This window comes from Arvicola amphibius, chromosome 12 (assembly GCF_903992535.2).
Source record: "Arvicola amphibius chromosome 12, mArvAmp1.2, whole genome shotgun sequence".
NCBI lineage: Eukaryota > Metazoa > Chordata > Mammalia > Rodentia > Cricetidae > Arvicola > Arvicola amphibius.
The window spans coordinates 34036363-34054065 of NC_052058.2; the positions used below are offsets into that span (position 1 = coordinate 34036363).

General features: G+C 39.1%; 1 protein-coding gene across 11 annotated transcripts in view; it reads right to left on the minus strand.

The window, feature by feature from the left end:
* Nucleotides 1–17703, minus strand: part of Shld2 (shieldin complex subunit 2) — a 92246-nt gene that overhangs the window by 8888 nt on the left and 65655 nt on the right. For all 11 annotated transcript variants that reach the window (XM_038348476.1, XM_038348478.1, XM_038348470.1 and 8 more), the window contains 3 exons: nucleotides 7788–7982; nucleotides 7501–7635; nucleotides 3439–3645 (listed from right to left, as the gene is read on the minus strand). In XM_038348476.1, the coding sequence (XP_038204404.1) occupies nucleotides 3439–3645; nucleotides 7501–7635; nucleotides 7788–7982 (537 nt within the window). The remainder of the gene's footprint in view (nucleotides 1–3438; nucleotides 3646–7500; nucleotides 7636–7787; nucleotides 7983–17703) is intronic.

The window sequence follows — 17703 nt, forward strand, 5'->3', positions numbered from 1 at the left end:
CCTCTATCGGAGCTTTGCATTCTGATCTTCAGGCAAGCTCTATTTATTAAAGTAAAAATAAAATATCGCCACACAGAACAGGCCTTCCCTTGGTTAATTGTCTTTGGAAAAATCCCACAGACACATGCAGAGTTGCACTTCACTAAATTCCTAGTGCTTCTTAAGCAATCAAGATTAACCATCATGATCCTCTCACAAATTATAGATCAAGACGCATCATGTTAGTCCCTGTTCGGTTTTCTGGCTCTCTCTTTTGGGATTCAATAGTGGTGACTCTCCTTAATATCCCTGATTTGTCTGAGTCTCTGGGAGCCCAGAAATGCTTTCATCATTTCTTCTATTCAGGCCATGCATCTCCACATAAGTTAGTGGGAGTGGCCACATAGTGTACAAGCTGTAGCAGAATCAACATTAGTCTTTCTCACAGCTATTTTTAATCACACACATACAAAAATGGAAAAATGCAGTAATTTCAGGAGACTTTTCATATAATCATATTACAACCTTGCATACCTCTTTCAAAAATTAGGAAGAGGCCACTGTAAACGTGGACTTTGCTTATTCTAGAATGCTGGGCACTAAATTCTGCCTCCTGTCTGAGACAATGGATATGCTCAGCTCTTTACAAGGAGCCGCTCTTCTCTGGCCATGGCAGCAAGAAGACAAACACGACATCTCGCCAGCTTGAAAGCCCCCTTCTCTGGCCTTTTATTTAGTGGGAAAAAACAGGCTATGAAAAGTTGCTCATTCTTGCATGTTCTCTTTCCATCTTCCTATTTAAACAAACAGTGACAGAAACCATGTGCCTGTTCTTGTGATTGACCATCAGAGAACGAAAAGGGCTAAAGAGGCCTTTTGAATACACCCTATCAAAGACTGGCCACAACAGTACAGTTGGGTACCCAACGGGTACCAAATACCCCAGAATTTCTAAAAACATTCCCAGTGCGCAGCATCATCCCCAAGCTAGTGAGGCTGTATCTTTTCTACCACTAATCATTAGTTCTGTGGCCACCTCATCTGCGACTGAGGTTGCTTATTTTTATTTTTAAGTCTAATTCTAAGTAGTGATCCCAACAGGACATTATCTTGTATAAGCAGTAGATAAAGTTGACCCCTCCACAGAAACAAATAAAAACTGCAAAGTGGCACAGCCCCTCGCTGCCTATGGCCTTCCTTCCTACGGCTGCCATCTCTGTGGGTTCTATGGAATTCTGAGGGTAGACCCAGTTTAAAAATTTATGTAAGCCTTCATTACCCAAGATTTCACCACTCAGTGTAAATCTGGACTCTACTTTGCCACAACAACTTCAAGTTTGAAAGTGGTATAAAAGGTATCACTATAAACGCCTGTATTTGCTGGATGGTTGTGGCGCGCACCTTTAATCACAGCACTCAGGAGGCAGAGGCAGAGGCAGGTGAATTTCTCTGAGTTTGAGGCCAGTCTGGTCTACAAAAAGGGTTCCAAGACAGTCAGGGCTGTTATACAGAAAAACTCTGTCTCAAAAAAAAAGAAAGGAAGGAAGGAAGGAAGGAAAAAAGAAAGAAAAGCTTACATTTTTAAAAAAATCTGGGTTTCTTAAAAATATTAATTTAACTAGTATTTTTAATTGTTAATATTAATAAAGGCCTCAATGTAGCATTTCGTATATGGAGTTATTTTCTAAGAATAATGTTATTATTTTTCAACTAAAATGCTTTTGTTCATTTCATTCTGCTCCTCCATTTTTCTTAGCTTAGTTGGATGGTGCAGGAATGCTAGTCTACACGTGTATCCTGGAAGGCATAGACACACATATAGTAGTTATTTTCTCAGCACTGTGGCTACATACCAGACACACAGCAACTGAGGAAAGAAGGGATTATTTTGGTTCAGAGTTCAAAGACTGCATTCGCCTAAAGGGGACGGCATGAGCCTAGGAGCAAGGCAGCTCACACACTGCATCCTCAGGAAGATGGGTGCTGGGGCTCAGCTCACTTTCTCCTTTTTCCATTTTTATTCAGTCAGGACTTGAAACCATAGGATGGTGCTGCCCACATTCAGGGTGTATGTTCCTTCCTCAGTTAACCTTCTATGGAAATGTCACAGACACATCCAGCTTCTGTCACCTAGGTGCATCTAAATCCAGTCAAACTGACAGTGAAGACTAATCAACACATTACATATATGAACTAACATGACTAGTGAGAGCTGATCTACCATTTGGTCGTTTGACCTGAACACGGACTACATTTCTACTCCCATCTTGTTATAAACACACACACTCCTGGCACAGAGTTCCTAACACTCTAGGTATCTCAGAATGGAAAGAGTATTCTTTGTATGCCAGAGTCTGACATGACTTGGGCCATGGCGCTAGTGTCTAGGCCCCTTGGACATCTTGACTAAGTCTACATGGCCAGAACAATTCCCAGAGCTCCCACAGGGATGGGAATGGTGTCTTTAGCAGCCAAAGGAGAAAAGCTCACAACTCACAGAGCGTCAGCAAACCCAGACACTTTACTGCACAGGAAATTCACGGCATTAATGGTCCACACTGGTGGGGGCGGGGATCTCAATTTCCATCTCAAATGAGAAAAAGCAAAACCCAAGCAGGCAGAAAAAAAGAACTAATACATATCAGAAGAAAGGTGAAGAAAAGAGAAAACAGAAAAATCACTGAAACCAAATGGTGATTACAATCAGTAAAATGAATAAAATAGAGAACAGAGTGAACCAACTACTACTATCAGGTAAGACTGACAGCATTACCTAGTCTAACAATATTCAAAAGAATAGTAGGAGAATGACTTATCAATAACTTATCAATGTGCATCAATTATTTTTGCTATGTCAATAATTTAAAGGAACAAATTTCGTGAAAACTACAAACAAAAATTCACTCAACTAGTTGATAATCTTAACAGCTCTGTATCTATCAAATACATTGAATTTACAGTTAAAACCTTTCAACAATGAAAATCTCAGAGCCTAGGATGGTGGTATATGCCTGCAGTCCCAGCCCTGGAGTGGCCAAGAGCAGGAGGGTCATGAGTTGGAGGTCAGGGTAAGCTTTATAATGAGACCCTGTTTAAAGACAAAAGCATAATAATGCATGAAAATATCAGGTGTTCCTTAATAGTTTAAAATAGAAATAGAGTTAGAGGCAGAAGACTAAGAAATCAAAATCTGGTTCAGCTATTTGTGGAGATCTAGATTTCACTTTCTTTTGGGGGGTGGGGTTCAAGACAGGGTTTCTCTGTGTAATAGCTCTGGCTGCCCTGGAACTTACTCTATAGATCCGCCTGCCTCTGCCTCTTGAGTGCTGGGATTAAAGGAGTATGCCACCACTGCCCAGCTACATTTCATTTCCATATTTAATTATATATATTCTCAGAAATGGCAGCCTCTTTGCTTATACTAATACGAGAAACATTTTACATATGTAAAGACCATACCTGAATACTTATCCTTTAGGTGGGTTGCTAAGTCTGATGTCTTGACAAAGGAGGGTATGCTTTTTTGAAATTTTGCTTTAAATGAAATTGCTCTTGTATCATCATCGAGCAGGCATTCACAGGACGACCACAGTGTTGTATGCAACTCTAAGTTTTCTAGTATGCAATTGCGTTGAACAAAAAGGTACTTAAATTCCCAAATACAATCTTAAACAAACAAACAAACAAAAGTCATCAAAATAAGAAGTCTCTGCTCAAAATCAGATTAAGTAGACTAACCTAACTAAATCAGCTAAACACAACTTTTATCACTAAAGAATTTGGACAAAACAGGCAAAATATAACTGTATGGTTAAAGCAATTGAATTTAAAAGCTACAAATTATCTCTCTATAGAGTCTATGCTGGCTTTGAACTCTTACTCCTCCAAGCACTGGAATTAGATGTGTGCACCACTACACCTGGCTAGATATCGTTTAGTAATCTTTTCTAATTTCTTGGACCCTCTAAACAACTGCCTTTTAGAACAGCACGTTCTCATTTTGAGATATATAAAGGTTTTTTTGTTAACTAGTTGAGTTTTTTTAGGACAATGAAATGTGTGGTATTCTAATTCCTTCAGTAAAAACTGATTTTTATTGTTTTGTTTCTGTTCAGAATTGACAAATATCTCCATATAAGAAATTCTACATTGAGGCCTTTATTAATATTAACAATTAAAAATACTAGTTAAATTAGTATTTTTAAGAAGCCCAGATTTTTTTTAAATATAAGCTTTTTCTTTCTTTCTTTCTTTTTGAGACAGGGTTTTCTGTATAGACAGCATCATTAGACAGATGTTGGATGGGTGCTAGAAATTGAACACAGTTCTTCTACCAACAGCCTGTAACTAGTTATCAGGAAAACAATTGTGCTGAGAAATTTCCTTTTTCCTTAGTATAATTTGGAGGGGTGATTTTATTTTATAAGATAACAGTCTATCACTAAGGAAAGCAAAGACAAATATCCAAGGCAGGAACTTGAAGCAGTTGCAGAAGATCACTATTTACAGAATTGCTCCCAGGTTTCCTATACAGAACAGGCCGGCATGGTTAGAAATTTCACAGGGGTAGGTTCTCCTGCATCAATTAGCAACCAAGAAATTTCCCAAAGACCAAGCAAATGGGGCAATTCTTCAATTGAGATTGTGTCTTCCCAGATGAGTCAGGTTGACAATGAAGATTAGCCATCACATCTTTCCTTTGTGTTATTTTAAACAGTCTACAAGCTTCTCTAATGGTCAAAAATATATGCTTATTATATGTTAATTATATGTAGATGTTTTACAATACCTGTGATTCCAAAAGTAACTTTAATAATTTAATATTATGTTATTTTCTTTTTTAATTTTTTTACATCCCAACCACAGCTTCCCCTCCCTCCATTCCTCTCAGCTAACCCACCTCCTGCTTTAGTCTAATTTTAAAGTTGAATATACAACAGAAAACATGATTATCTGAAAAGAAAGTCTATACCGCTGTTGTTTAAAGATTAGAACCGTTGGGCAGTTAGTAGAATGGCCAATATGCATGAGATGCTGGGTTTGATCTTCAGCACTGTATAAAACAGGAGTGCTGGTCTGTAATATCAGCCACCTGAGAAGTGAAGACAGGAGGATCAGAATTCGATCCCATTCTCAACTATGTGGTGAGCTGGAGGCCAGTCTGGACTAGTCTCTGTCTCAGTAACAACAAAAATCAGTCCTTACCACAGTTATTTGAACAGGTGCTACTGTGTCTAAACACTGTTTTGTTACTGTGGTTCTAGAGAAGCTAGCTAAGTAAGACAACTAAATTGATTTATGGCAAACTTGAGGAAGTTATAGTAGGCAAGCTATGATGTAGTTCCACATCTGAACTGTGGATTCAGGATGTAACTGAATTACAAACATCTATGTAGCTATAACTGTGACTTGGATAATAGACAATCATAAATTGGGGTTATCTACATTACTTAATTAGCTATAAGAGTACTTTATCATATTTTGTTATGTATTTGAAATGGTAGATTTCTATTTAAAACAACTGCATGAAAATGGTATTTGATTCTGTATAGATTATTTTATGCTTATCTAATTATTCTTTTTTGTTTGTTTGCAACAGGGTTCATGTAGCACAGGCTGGCCTCAAAATACCTAAGTAGCCAAATATAGCCCTGAACTCCTTCCTGACCCGTGTGCCTCTATCTCCCAAGTGCTGAAATTACAAGCATGGGCACTACGCACAAGCCCAGTTACTCTTAGGAAGTATAAATGATATTGCCTGTGCCCTTATTAGAATCTAAGCTGTGACCACTGCATGCTGCATACAGGTATGCTATCTTCCTGCTGGCAATGAGTATTTCAAATAAAAGCAAATTTGAGATTTCTTACTATTCTCCCCAAAAACATCAATTTTATTATTGTTATTATTGAATATAGACTACTTGGTGATCATTTCTGATTGTATGAGCTAAGTTTGTCTTCCTTAAGAATATGAAAGCCAGTGCCTGCTCTAGAAGCTCATGTGGAGATGGCCTCAAGAACTGCTAAATGAATAAAAAGAAGGCTAACAAAATTGTTATTTTTCTATTAAAAGGCATTGTCTTGAGGTATTGAAGCAGATGTTAAAACTTTAAGATAATGAGTGTATAAATATATTTAGGTATACTTAGTGAATTCAACAAAAGCAATTTATATCGTAATTCCTGGATTCATAAGTTTTCAGTATTAACTAAAAAGTCATGGAACTATCTAGAGACACAATGATTCTCCTTCTGTCAGCATAAAGTCCCTAGCCCTAAACCAGCCACACTGAGAAAGCAGCGGGGCGCTCTGCCCCATCACTTTACCCCTGACCTACATTTGCTTCGCATGCACTGGACTCGTGTTCACAGCTGAGATACCGTGCTCAGTGATCATGTCTGCCATCGATACATGTTTGCCAAATTTCACAACTGGACAAACATCTGTCACTATTTGATCCTAACATAAAAGTCAGACTTATCTCAAATCCTAGTTAGGGGCTATTAATGATTAAAAGACGGTGTGACAGATCCTACCTCCAGATAAGTACTCAATAGACAGAAGTTTGGACTGCAACATTAACTCATTCAAGTACAAAATAATGTACCAGCTGATCAATTTCTAATTATTTTTCAGAGTAAGGTAACTCAAAAACCACTATTTAAACTCTCGGGCTGTTAAAATCAGAATTTCTCAGCAGTGAAGTAAGATACTGTACTAATTTTTGAAACACCCCTTTTAATTTAATGCACCATGAATTATTAACTTGTGCTTTTAAACAATGTACCACTGGGTCATATTTTTTAAGCAAGCATTCTATAAAGGTTAAGAGTTCATATTTTTAACTGTAATAAAAACCCGGGACATAGCAATTAATTCAGCAGGAAATGTAACTTTAAGGCTTAATATAATTCCCCTAACATCTGCCTTCTGTCAGAAAGGAACTTATTTATAAGAGCACTCTGGCTGAAAACACAAGCTGCAAACATTAGATTTAAAGAGCCTCTCTAGGGGCTAGAAAGACGGCTCAGCAGTTACAAGAATGCACTGCGACTGCACAAGACCAAATGTTCCCAGCACCCAACTAGGCAGCTGTGACTCCCACTCTAGGGAATCTGGATGCCAGATTCTGGACGTCAGAGACACCTGTACTTACATGTACATACCCACAGACAGTCAGAAGGACAGACAGACCAACAGACAGACAGACACACACAATTTAAAAATAAAATCTTTTAAAAAACAGAACATTATTTGAAGGAGATAAAGTTTTTACTAATGCCCTCATATAGTAGGCATGGGGACATTCGAGCCTTTATTTTGTCACTATTAATTACAAAGGACTTCTAGATAACTAAATCTCCATAAGTATAAAATATAGCAAAAGAAATTTACAGAGCATTCAATCACTATTATTTCAAATGCTATAATCTCTTCAAAGTCTCCACACTTCAGACAAGCAAACATTAATCATTTACCAAGGTATAAGCAGGTTAAATGCTTTTTTCCCAATATATTTACCCTTTTTCCTTTGAAGCTGAGTAGACCAGGCTGCTCCAGGACCCCACAATACAAGCACATAATGGTGACCTTGAACCTGCTCCACAGTTAACACAACTTTCCTTTGCTTCTGTCCTCTATAACTATATAATGCCTCTGGAAAAAGAAAAAGAAGCTAGTTGATATTACCCTGCTTGAGTGACAACATAGGATTCATGATAAACACACAGAGGTAATCAACTAATGCACTAAGATGGCCTTGCACAGGTTTTATGAGCTAACATTAAAGAGACACTCAAAATATTTACCTGTCAATACAGTGACATCCACTACTCTGAGTACTGCATGGACTAATGTATCAGGCTGCAGCTGCTCCAATTCCACAAACTGCACGGTGCTCATTTTCTGATGCTGCCTCTGAGGCAAATCTTTGAGATAGGAATGTTTTGAAGACACATATGCCAGTAAGTCCTGAAGTATAACATTGGTAACTACATTGGAATCTAAGAAACACAAAAAGATGGACAAAGGAAGGCATCATATTTTGCTGGTAATCACAAATATAAAAACAGCTGTGGTGGTTTGAAGAAGAGCAGCCCCCATAGGCTCATACATTTGAACACTTAGTCATCAGGAAGTAGCAACTCATAAAGCATTTAATTAAGACTTGCTTATGGTTTCAGAGTTCATTATCATCATGGTGGAGTAGGGCAGCACACAGGCTGGAGAAGCAGGTGACAGTTCTACATCTGGATCTGTGGGCAGCAGGGAGACAGTGCCTTTGGGCCTGGCGTGAGCTTTTGAAACCTCAAAGCAAACAGGGACACACTTCCTCCAAGAAGGTCACCCTCCTAGTCCTTTTCAAGTAGTGTCATTTCCCATGTAACATATGCTTACATGAGAATTAGGGGAGGCAGTGTGTGTGTGTGTGTGTGTGTGTGTGTGTGTGTGTGTGTGTGTGTGTGTGTGTGTGTGTGGTTGGGAAGAGAAGGGTGACCGCTTTCCAGCATCTTGGATGTGCTAAGGACAGCATCCTAAACTTGAATGGTGGAGGGTAGCAAGTTCAGGACTCTGTTAGGATGTGTCCAAGTGATGTGCTAAAGAGCTTGTTGATGAAGGACTGTTGTCACGATGGCTGGGAAAGATGGGACCAAATTAGACTAAAGACTGGGGAGTCAACAGATAGTTTTGGGATCATTAAAAATTTTAAAAATAATGAAAAATCTGCGCCTGGCTATAGATTGAGAACAGAATGAAATTTTTGGAGATGATAATAGTTTCTATTGCCTAACAATATCAACCTTTATTTTTTGAGTCAAGAATAGGCTTCATATTTTATAGAAATTAGGTAATGTTTTATATGTTTTTATATATCACATCACAAAACAGTTTATAAAAATATTATGCACAGTGTGATTTAAAAAAAACTCCTGAGAAGAAGCTAAGTCTGTAAAGACTGACTCACTGATCAGAATGTCAACTGTAAGAATGGCACTTGATTATTCAGACATAATACTACTTAAATGATTTTAATCTTCCTCTCTCAATGTTTATTTTACTTTTTAAAGATTGTTTTATTTTCTATATATGACTGTTTTTCTGTGTACCACAGGAGTTCCTGGTATCCACAGAGTGTGTCAGGTCCCCTGGAACTGGATTTACAAATGGTTGTGAGCTACTAGATGGGTGTCAGGACTCAAACCCAGTACCTCTATGCAAAATGTACTTTCAGTCACTGAGTCAATTCTCCAGATTCTGTTTTTAATTTTGTTGAAGCAAACTTTACAACTGTACATACAATAAAATATGCATATTTTAGAAGCACTGACTGAACCCTGCAGATGGTTCATCAGGTAAAGGAATTTGCTTCCAAGCCTAATGACCTGAGTTCTGACCCCAGGACTTACATGGTATAAGGAGAGAAGCAACTCACAGAAGTTGTCTTTTGAATTTTACACAGATACTATCACCCCATGTAAAACTAAGTAAATAAAATATTTTAAAATATGGATTAATGATGCCAGGCGGTGGTGGCGCACGCCTTTAATCCCAGCACTTGGGAGGCAGAGGCAGGCGGATCTCTGTGAGTTCGAGGCCAGCCTGGTCTACAAGAGCTAGTTCCAGGACAGGCTTTAAAAAAAAAAAAAAAAGCTGCAGAGAAACCCTGTCTCGAAAAAAAAAAAAATGGATTAATGAGCTTTGCTGATCAAATTTAAATCTCCTGAAGGAAAGGGAGCTATGTTCATATATGTGACAGATTTGTGGCCAAAAGAAGATGTTACCCAAATGTACTTTATTAGTTTTTTTTTAATTTTAGAACAACAAGAATTTATAAACTAATTGGAGATTTTTTTCTTCCTCCCATTAACACGTTCATCTGCATCTACTCCATCTGCCACACCAACACCTAATTATTCACTCACTCACCAGAGGATCATCTACCATGTGACAGGTACCACACCAGGTGCTAAGGAAACAGAGAAAAACCACATCACAATCTCAACATAGAGAGAGTTACTGATTGACCTAGAGACCTACGGGAGCAAACACTCAGCACAGAAAGTAAACTGAGGAGAGGGTTGAATCTCACTCAGGAAAGTGTTTACCTAGCACTGGGGTGGCACTGGGCTCTATCCCCAGAGCCATAAATGGCCATGAGGGATAGAGGAAGGGGACAGAGAGTTGGGGAAAGGAAGAAACCTTCCTGAAAACTTATACACAGAAAAAGAACTACTTAGAAAACAACTGGCTGGACTCTCCAGGGGATAAACTGGGGAACAATGAATAACAGTTACAAGAAGAATGAAGTGACAGCTGAAAGTGTCTTGTACAATAACAAAACCAAAAAAAATACAGTCTATCCCAGAGGCATTTGTGTGGTGGGGAGCTCCTCCTCACAGAAGTGACTAGACTCGTGCTTGAGATAAAAAAAAATAATAATAATAATAAAAACACCTCAATAAAAGCTGTCTTTAGAGAAAAAGGGAAGGAAGGAACAACAGTTGTAGATTGCAACAGCAGAGGAAGAAGAGAGGTCCCAGGAAAAGCCTCTGCTCTCAGCATTTAACTAGAGCGTCAGCAAGACTCTGACTTAGAAAGAGCTCTGAACGTTTCAGTGGCTTGGTGCGTAGACCTCAGTGAGTCACATGCCTGGGACAGTCTGGATAAATGTCATAGAATTAGACTCTGAAGACTCTGAATCCTGGCAAGAGAATACCTCTAGGTGGAGGAGAAGAAACGGGATCAAAACTCAACAGCTCAGGCTGGAGAGATGCTCAGTGTTTAACAACACTGGTCGCTCTTCCAGGGAACCGAAATTCAATCCCAGCATGCTCATGGCAGCTGGCAACAGTCTGTAACTTCAGTTCCAGGGAATTCAGTGCCCTCTTCTGGTCTCAGCAGGCACTTCATGCACATGGCATGCAGACATACATGCAGGCAAAACTCATATACACAAAATAAAATATAAATCTTTTAAAAGAATGCAGCTCAATGAAGGAAATCCAGTCAGAGTCAGAGCCTACAAGGTGACATAGACACAGGTTCCAAGCAACATACCAGACATCAGAAATGACAGCCCAGGAAAGATCAGCATTCTCAACAGGATGCCTGAATGACTACCCTGAAGTATGACCAGCATCTACACGGCCTTAGCTGTTGTAAGTGGTTTGAAAGAAAATGTCCCTCTAAAGGGAATGGCACTATTAGAAGGTGTGGCTTTGTTGGAATAAGTTTGGTCTTGGAGAAAGTGTGTCACTCTGGAAGTGGGCTTTGGGGGTTCCTATATGCTCAAGTCATACCCATGAGACAGTCTACTTCCTGTGGCCTGAATGGCTCCTTCTCCAGCACCATGTGTACCTGCAGGCCACCATGCTCCTCACCATGATGATAATGGACTAAACTTCTGAAACTGTCAGCCGCCACCTCAATTAAATGTTTTCCTTTAAAAGAGTTGCCGAGGTCATGGTGTCCCTTCACAGCAATAGAAATCCTAACTAAGACACCGGTGAAGGACCACCTACTGGCAGGACCAAGATCTGAGACCCACCCTCAACCTGTCAAAAGACTGCCTAGGCAAAAGCAGCATGCACATCCTGACCCCAGAAGGGTCAAAAGAAGGGGTGACCAGGATCTATGACCAAAGCCACAATGAACTGTCCACTGACACCTCAGCTATACCACAATTAGGCTCCACTGGAACGTTGAAAGTGCTTCCCTTGAAAAAATACAGCCAAAAAACCCCACAAAAATCCAAGCAATGAAATAAACCCAGATGCATAAATCTCAATACAATAATTATATATATATATATGTAAATATATATATGTAATGTGGCATAACTCCTCCAAAAATCACTAATACTCAAGTAATAGCCGCCAATGAGAGAGAACCAGATAACATCCTAGACAAAGAAACCAAAAGAATTTAAGTATGTTTAAAAGTCAAAGAAGAGCCTGGCAATGGAGGCACATGCCTTTAATCCCAGCATTCAGGAGGCAGAGGCTGGCGGATCTTTGTGAGTTCGAGGCCAGCGTGGTCTACAAGAGCTAAGACAGGCTCCAAAATGAGAGAGAGAGAAAGAGAGAGAGAGAGAGAGAGAGAGAGAGAGAGAGAGAGAGAGAGAGAGAGAGAGAACTGAATGAAATAATGAAGTTCATACTAGATAAAAACAGAGAAATTTCACAAACAGAACTATTAAGGAAAAACCAAACTGAAATACTGAAAATGAAAACAGAGTAAGTTAAATAAATCCTCAGTATAAACCTCACCAATAGAAAAGATCAAATGAAGGATAGAATAAGCTTAAAGGCAAGGTGGAAGAATTCAAATACTCTAAAAAGGACAAAGATAAATTGGTAAGAATGGCACTTACAAATGACCTAGAACATTAAAAAGAAGAGAAAGTTTTCATTCTAAAGGCATAGAAAATATTTTCAACAAAATCATAGCAAAAAAATTCATCCAATTACAGGAAAATTCCAATACCAGAGGCATTTAGAACACTAAACAACTTCCCTCATCACATTATAATTAAACCACTCTGGATATATGGAACAAAGAATGTATATTGAAAACAGCCAGAAAAAAGTACAAAGCCACATATCAGTGGTGACACATGCCTTTGATCTCAGCACTTGGGAAGCAAAGGCAGGCGGATAAGGCCAGCCTGGTCTACAGAGTGAGTTTCAGGACAACCAAGGCTACACTGAGAAACCTCGTCTCAGAAACAAAAAAGAAACCAACCAAAATACCAACATAGCCCCACCGAAATAACAGATTTCTCAACAGAAACTTTAAAGTGGTGAAAACTTGAAGTGATATATTTTAAGTTGTGAAATATATATATATGTATATATATACATATATACATATATATATATATATATATATGCTAACTCAGACTACTGTACCCTCAAAGCTATGTGTCATAACTGAAGGAGAAAGAAAAAGTTCCCATAATAAAATTAGGCTAAAAGAAATTCATGACCTCTAAGCCAGATCATTATTTGGACTGAAGGAAAAGACACATGTACCATTAAAACCCCGGGAAAGAATAAACTATGCTTGAATAAGAGTGATCAGGAGAGGAACAGGAAAATGCTAGCCACTGTTCAACCAGCATGGCAGAACTAATACTTGTCAGTAACAACTGAGTATACATGGTTTCAATTCCCAGTCAAGACACAGACTAGCAGAGTGGACTAGAGGGCAGGTGTGGTGGCTGGTTTCCATTGTCAACTTGACAGAATCTAGAGTCACCTGGGAAGAGAGGCTCAGTAAGGGACTGTCTGGACCAGGCTGCCTGTAGGCGGTTGTCTTGATTGTGTTAACTGATGTGGGAAGGAAGACCCATGTGAGCACTCCTTAGGCTTGGGTCCTGAACTGCATGAAAGTGGAGGAAGTAAGTTGAGTAGCAAGCACACTCGTTCATTTCTGACTGCAATGATGTAACTAGATGTGTTAAGTTTCTGCTATCCTAACCTTCCCGCGGCCACGGGCTGTAAACTGGAATGGTGAGCTAAATCAGCCCTTGCTGCCCTAAGCTGCTTCTTGTCAGGGTATTTTGCGACAGCAAACGCAGTGAAATGAGGCCAGCGGCATACATCCATTTGTTGTCTTGGAGAAATGGACCTCACCATAAAATGACAGGCAACGCCTCGGGGTGAAAGGAGGGAAGGTAGCCCAGGCAAATAGAGCTGGCAAACAAGCAGGTGTCCTGTTCAAACACCTGACTAAGTAGACTTAGAAACTAGCCAGAGGCAGTGAAGAAGCCTCCTCAAACTGATTAGGGGAACATTCCATTAAAAGAACATAATTCTGAATTTGTGCACCTAATTTCATAGAACACATAATAATAAACGTAAACCACAATTAGCTCTAGCACACTAGCAGACAACTAACAACTAACAGGGCACCATGATAAAAAAAAAATAATAAACATAGAAATATCTGCATTAAATGACACCACAAACAAAATGGATTTAACAGACATCCAAACATACAGAATAATCCTCAGCCCATGGAACCTTCTCTAAAAGAGATCACCTCTTAGGATACAAAGCACACGTTAAGAGATATAGGGCAATCTCTACGATTTCTTGTTTTACATATGATCACAGTAGAATAAAGCTAAAATCAATAGCAAGAGAAACCCTAGATGGGCTTTGATTCTACAGCATGGACGGGCTCTGTGTGAGCCTTGTCAGTTTGGATGCTCACCTTCCTGGACCTGGGGGGAGTTGGGAGGATCTTGGACTTCCCATAGTGTAGGGAACCCTGACTGCTCTTTGGCCTGGAAAGGGAAGGAGTGGGGGTATGGGTGGAGGGGAGGGGAGGGAAGTGGGAAGAGGGGAGGAGATGGAAATTTTTAATAAAATAAAATTTTAAAAAAAGAGAAACCCTAGAACATACACAAATTCATGAGGATTGGCTGGGCGGTGGTGGCGCACGCCTTTAATACCAGCACTCGGGAGGCAGAGGCAGGCGGATCTCTGTGAGTTCGAGGCCAGCCTGGTCTACAAGAGCTAGTTCCAGGAAAGGCTCCAAAGCTACAGAGAAACTTGGTCTCAAAAAACAAAAAAACAGAAAAACACAACAACAACAACAAAAAAAAAACCAAATTCATGAGGATTAAACAATGCACTACTGAATAGTGGATATTTTGTTAGATTTACTAATATATGTTAGTACCATATTAATTTTGTAAATAGTGAATTCTTTTATTTATTATTGGGTGTTCCATTCCAGAAATCCAATTGATTTTTATGTTGATCTTATTTCTACCTACCGTGCTAAACTCTCCCATCGATTCTCCTAATTTTTGGAGAAGAAAGCTTTAATATTCAAGCCATTATATCATATAAATAATGTTTTATTTCATTCTTTTCTAATCTCTATGTACCTTTTCCGTATTTTAGCACACTAGGTTGATGCCTAGTAAGAGTGGCAACAGTAGTATCCTAGCTAATGCCCAAACCTTAAAAGCAAATTTCATTATATTTTCAATTTTGATGATTTTTTTTGCCTTGGATTTTGTGGTTGTTTGAATAATAATCCCCCATAAACTCATATATTTGAATGCTTAGTCATAAGCGAGTGGCACTACTTATAAAAATTCGGAGAAGTGGCCTTGTTGAGGTAGGTGTGGCCTATTAAAAGAAGTGGGTCACAGGGTGGGCTTTGAGGTTTCAGAAGCCTATGTCAGGCCCAGGGGCTCTCTCTTCCTTCTGCCTGCAGAAGGATGTAGAGTTCTCAGCTACCTCCTCAGCACCGTGTCTGCCTATGTTCCGCCATGCTCCCCACCATGATGACAATGGACTAAGCCTCTGAACCTGTTAAGTCAGCCCACATTAAATGTTTTCCTTTATGACAGTTGCCATGGTCATGAGTTCCTTCAGAGTACTACAACACTGGCTAAGATGTGTTTTATAAAGACTTTTTTATGACATGAACTTCTTCCTGTTTTCAATGAAAAGATATTGAATTTCTTTCTTTTATTTTTTTTCTTTTGTTTTGTTTTGTTTTGTTTTCTGAGACAAGGTTTCTCTGTAGCTCTGGAGACTATCCTGGAACTAGCTCTTGTAGACCAGGCTGGCCTCGAACTCACAGAGATCCGCCTGCCTCTGCCTCCCAAGTGCTGGGATTAAAGGCGTGCGCCACCACCGCCTGGCGAAAAGATATTGAATTTCATCAAAAGATTTCTTTACAACTATTCACATGATCACAGTAGCTTTTTAAAAACGTCATGTTTGCGGGTTAGGGAGCTAGCTGAGTTGGTAAAGTGTATTCTTCACAGACATGAAGAACCTGTAGTCAGGCACGAGGCATGTGTGTGTGATTCCAATGCTGGGGAAACAAGAGACAGGAGGTCTCTCATATCTCTCATGCCTGCAAGTAAGCCAATCTAGCCTCATTGGTCAGTTCCAGGCCAATAAAAATCCACGTTTCAGCCAGGGGTTGTATGGGGGTGGTGATGGCACAAACCTTTAGTTCTAAAACTGGGGATGCAGAGGCAGGCAGATCTCTGTGAGTTCAAGGCTAGTCTGGTCTACAGAATAAATTACAGAACAACCACTACTTAAACAGGAATGCTCTCAAAAAACTAAAAACAAAACAAAAATGTAAAAAAGAAAAAAGAAAAAGAAACACACAAGCTATGATCCAAAGATGTACAGTATCTGTGAGGATATCATCCAAGGTGGCCATCTGTCCTCCACATACAGGCAGATAGACACACATGTGCCTCACCCCTCCACATGAACACATGCATATATATATATATATATATATATATATATATATATATATATTTTAAAAAACTTTTTTTTTTGGAGGCAGAGTCTTTTTATGGAGTCCTGGTTATTCTGCAACTCACTACATAGAGCAGGCTGGCCACACCCTGCCCCTCCCTCCCGAGTGCTGGGACTGAAAGTGTGAGCCAACACTCTGGGCTTTTAAGTTTTTTAATTAATGTGAAATTTATAAAAATAGTTGTAAAAATAATACAAAGTTCCATTATATCCCCCACTCTATGTCCTCTAATGTAAATATTTCACATACCATACAATAAACTTTATAACTTTATTGTTTTAGTAACAGCAACACAATAAAATAACATATTAAATACCAATGGATATTTATACTTAATGTATTTATATCAAAAGCACAGTTAATATGGCAAAGTCATACTATATAAAAAAATTGAAGATATTAAAAATAAAATATGTTAAACTAAAAAATATCCTCACCAACTATAAGAAATATGGGCTAATAAAAATACTTAAAAGATAGCATAAATCACAATGGAAAATATGTGGGGATGGCTTATATGTGGTGATACCTTGTTTTTACTCTACAAATAAAGCTTGTGTGAAGTTCAGGAGGTAACAAAAGACTTAATTAACATAATACAACGGATAACTCACAGTGAGTCACTTTATCACTTTGAAAGTCAAATCATTAGCATTTTGTTGTCTAGGTAGCTGAAGCTGCTCTAGATTATGCATGCTGAAGGCTGCCCCTCCCCAGGTGACCTCCTGGTTACAAAAGGAGCAAAAATATGTTTGCATAACCTGACCATCTGTTAGGATTGAATGGAGCTATCCTAAGTCAAAAGACTCAAGTAATTACATCCTGATTTGGGACCTGCAACTAAGCTTGTCCATCAGCTGAGCAGCTTCCAAACTCTCTGACCTTCAGACCAGGTGGAAATGGGCCCATATTTTAGGGCCTCCACAGACATGGTAACCCTTTGCCACTGGAAAATGCCTTCAATGCCTTCTCACAGGCCCCCATGCCAAATTCGCTTCAGTCGTTTTCTATAACCTCGGAGGAAACTCCTTCCCAGAGCAATTAAAGAACCTAATGCCTACTGCAAGAAACCACACTGATCTGGATGACAGAACCGCTACAGAAGAAAAAACAAAAATTGCAGGAGAACCCTTAAAACAAATCTTAGGTTAGATTTTAACAAAAGAGATCTCTTTTTTTTATTGATTTTATTGAGCTATGTATTTTTCTCTGCTCCCCTCCCCTTCTACCCTCTACCATGGTCCCCATGCTCCCAATTAACTCAGGAGATCTTGTCTTTTTCTACTTCCCATGTAGATTAGATCCATGTATGTCTCTCTTAGGGTCCTCATTGTTGTCTAGGTTCTCTGGGATTGTGAATTGGAGGCTGGCTTTTCTTTGCTTTATGTCTAAAGCATGAGTGAGTACATATAT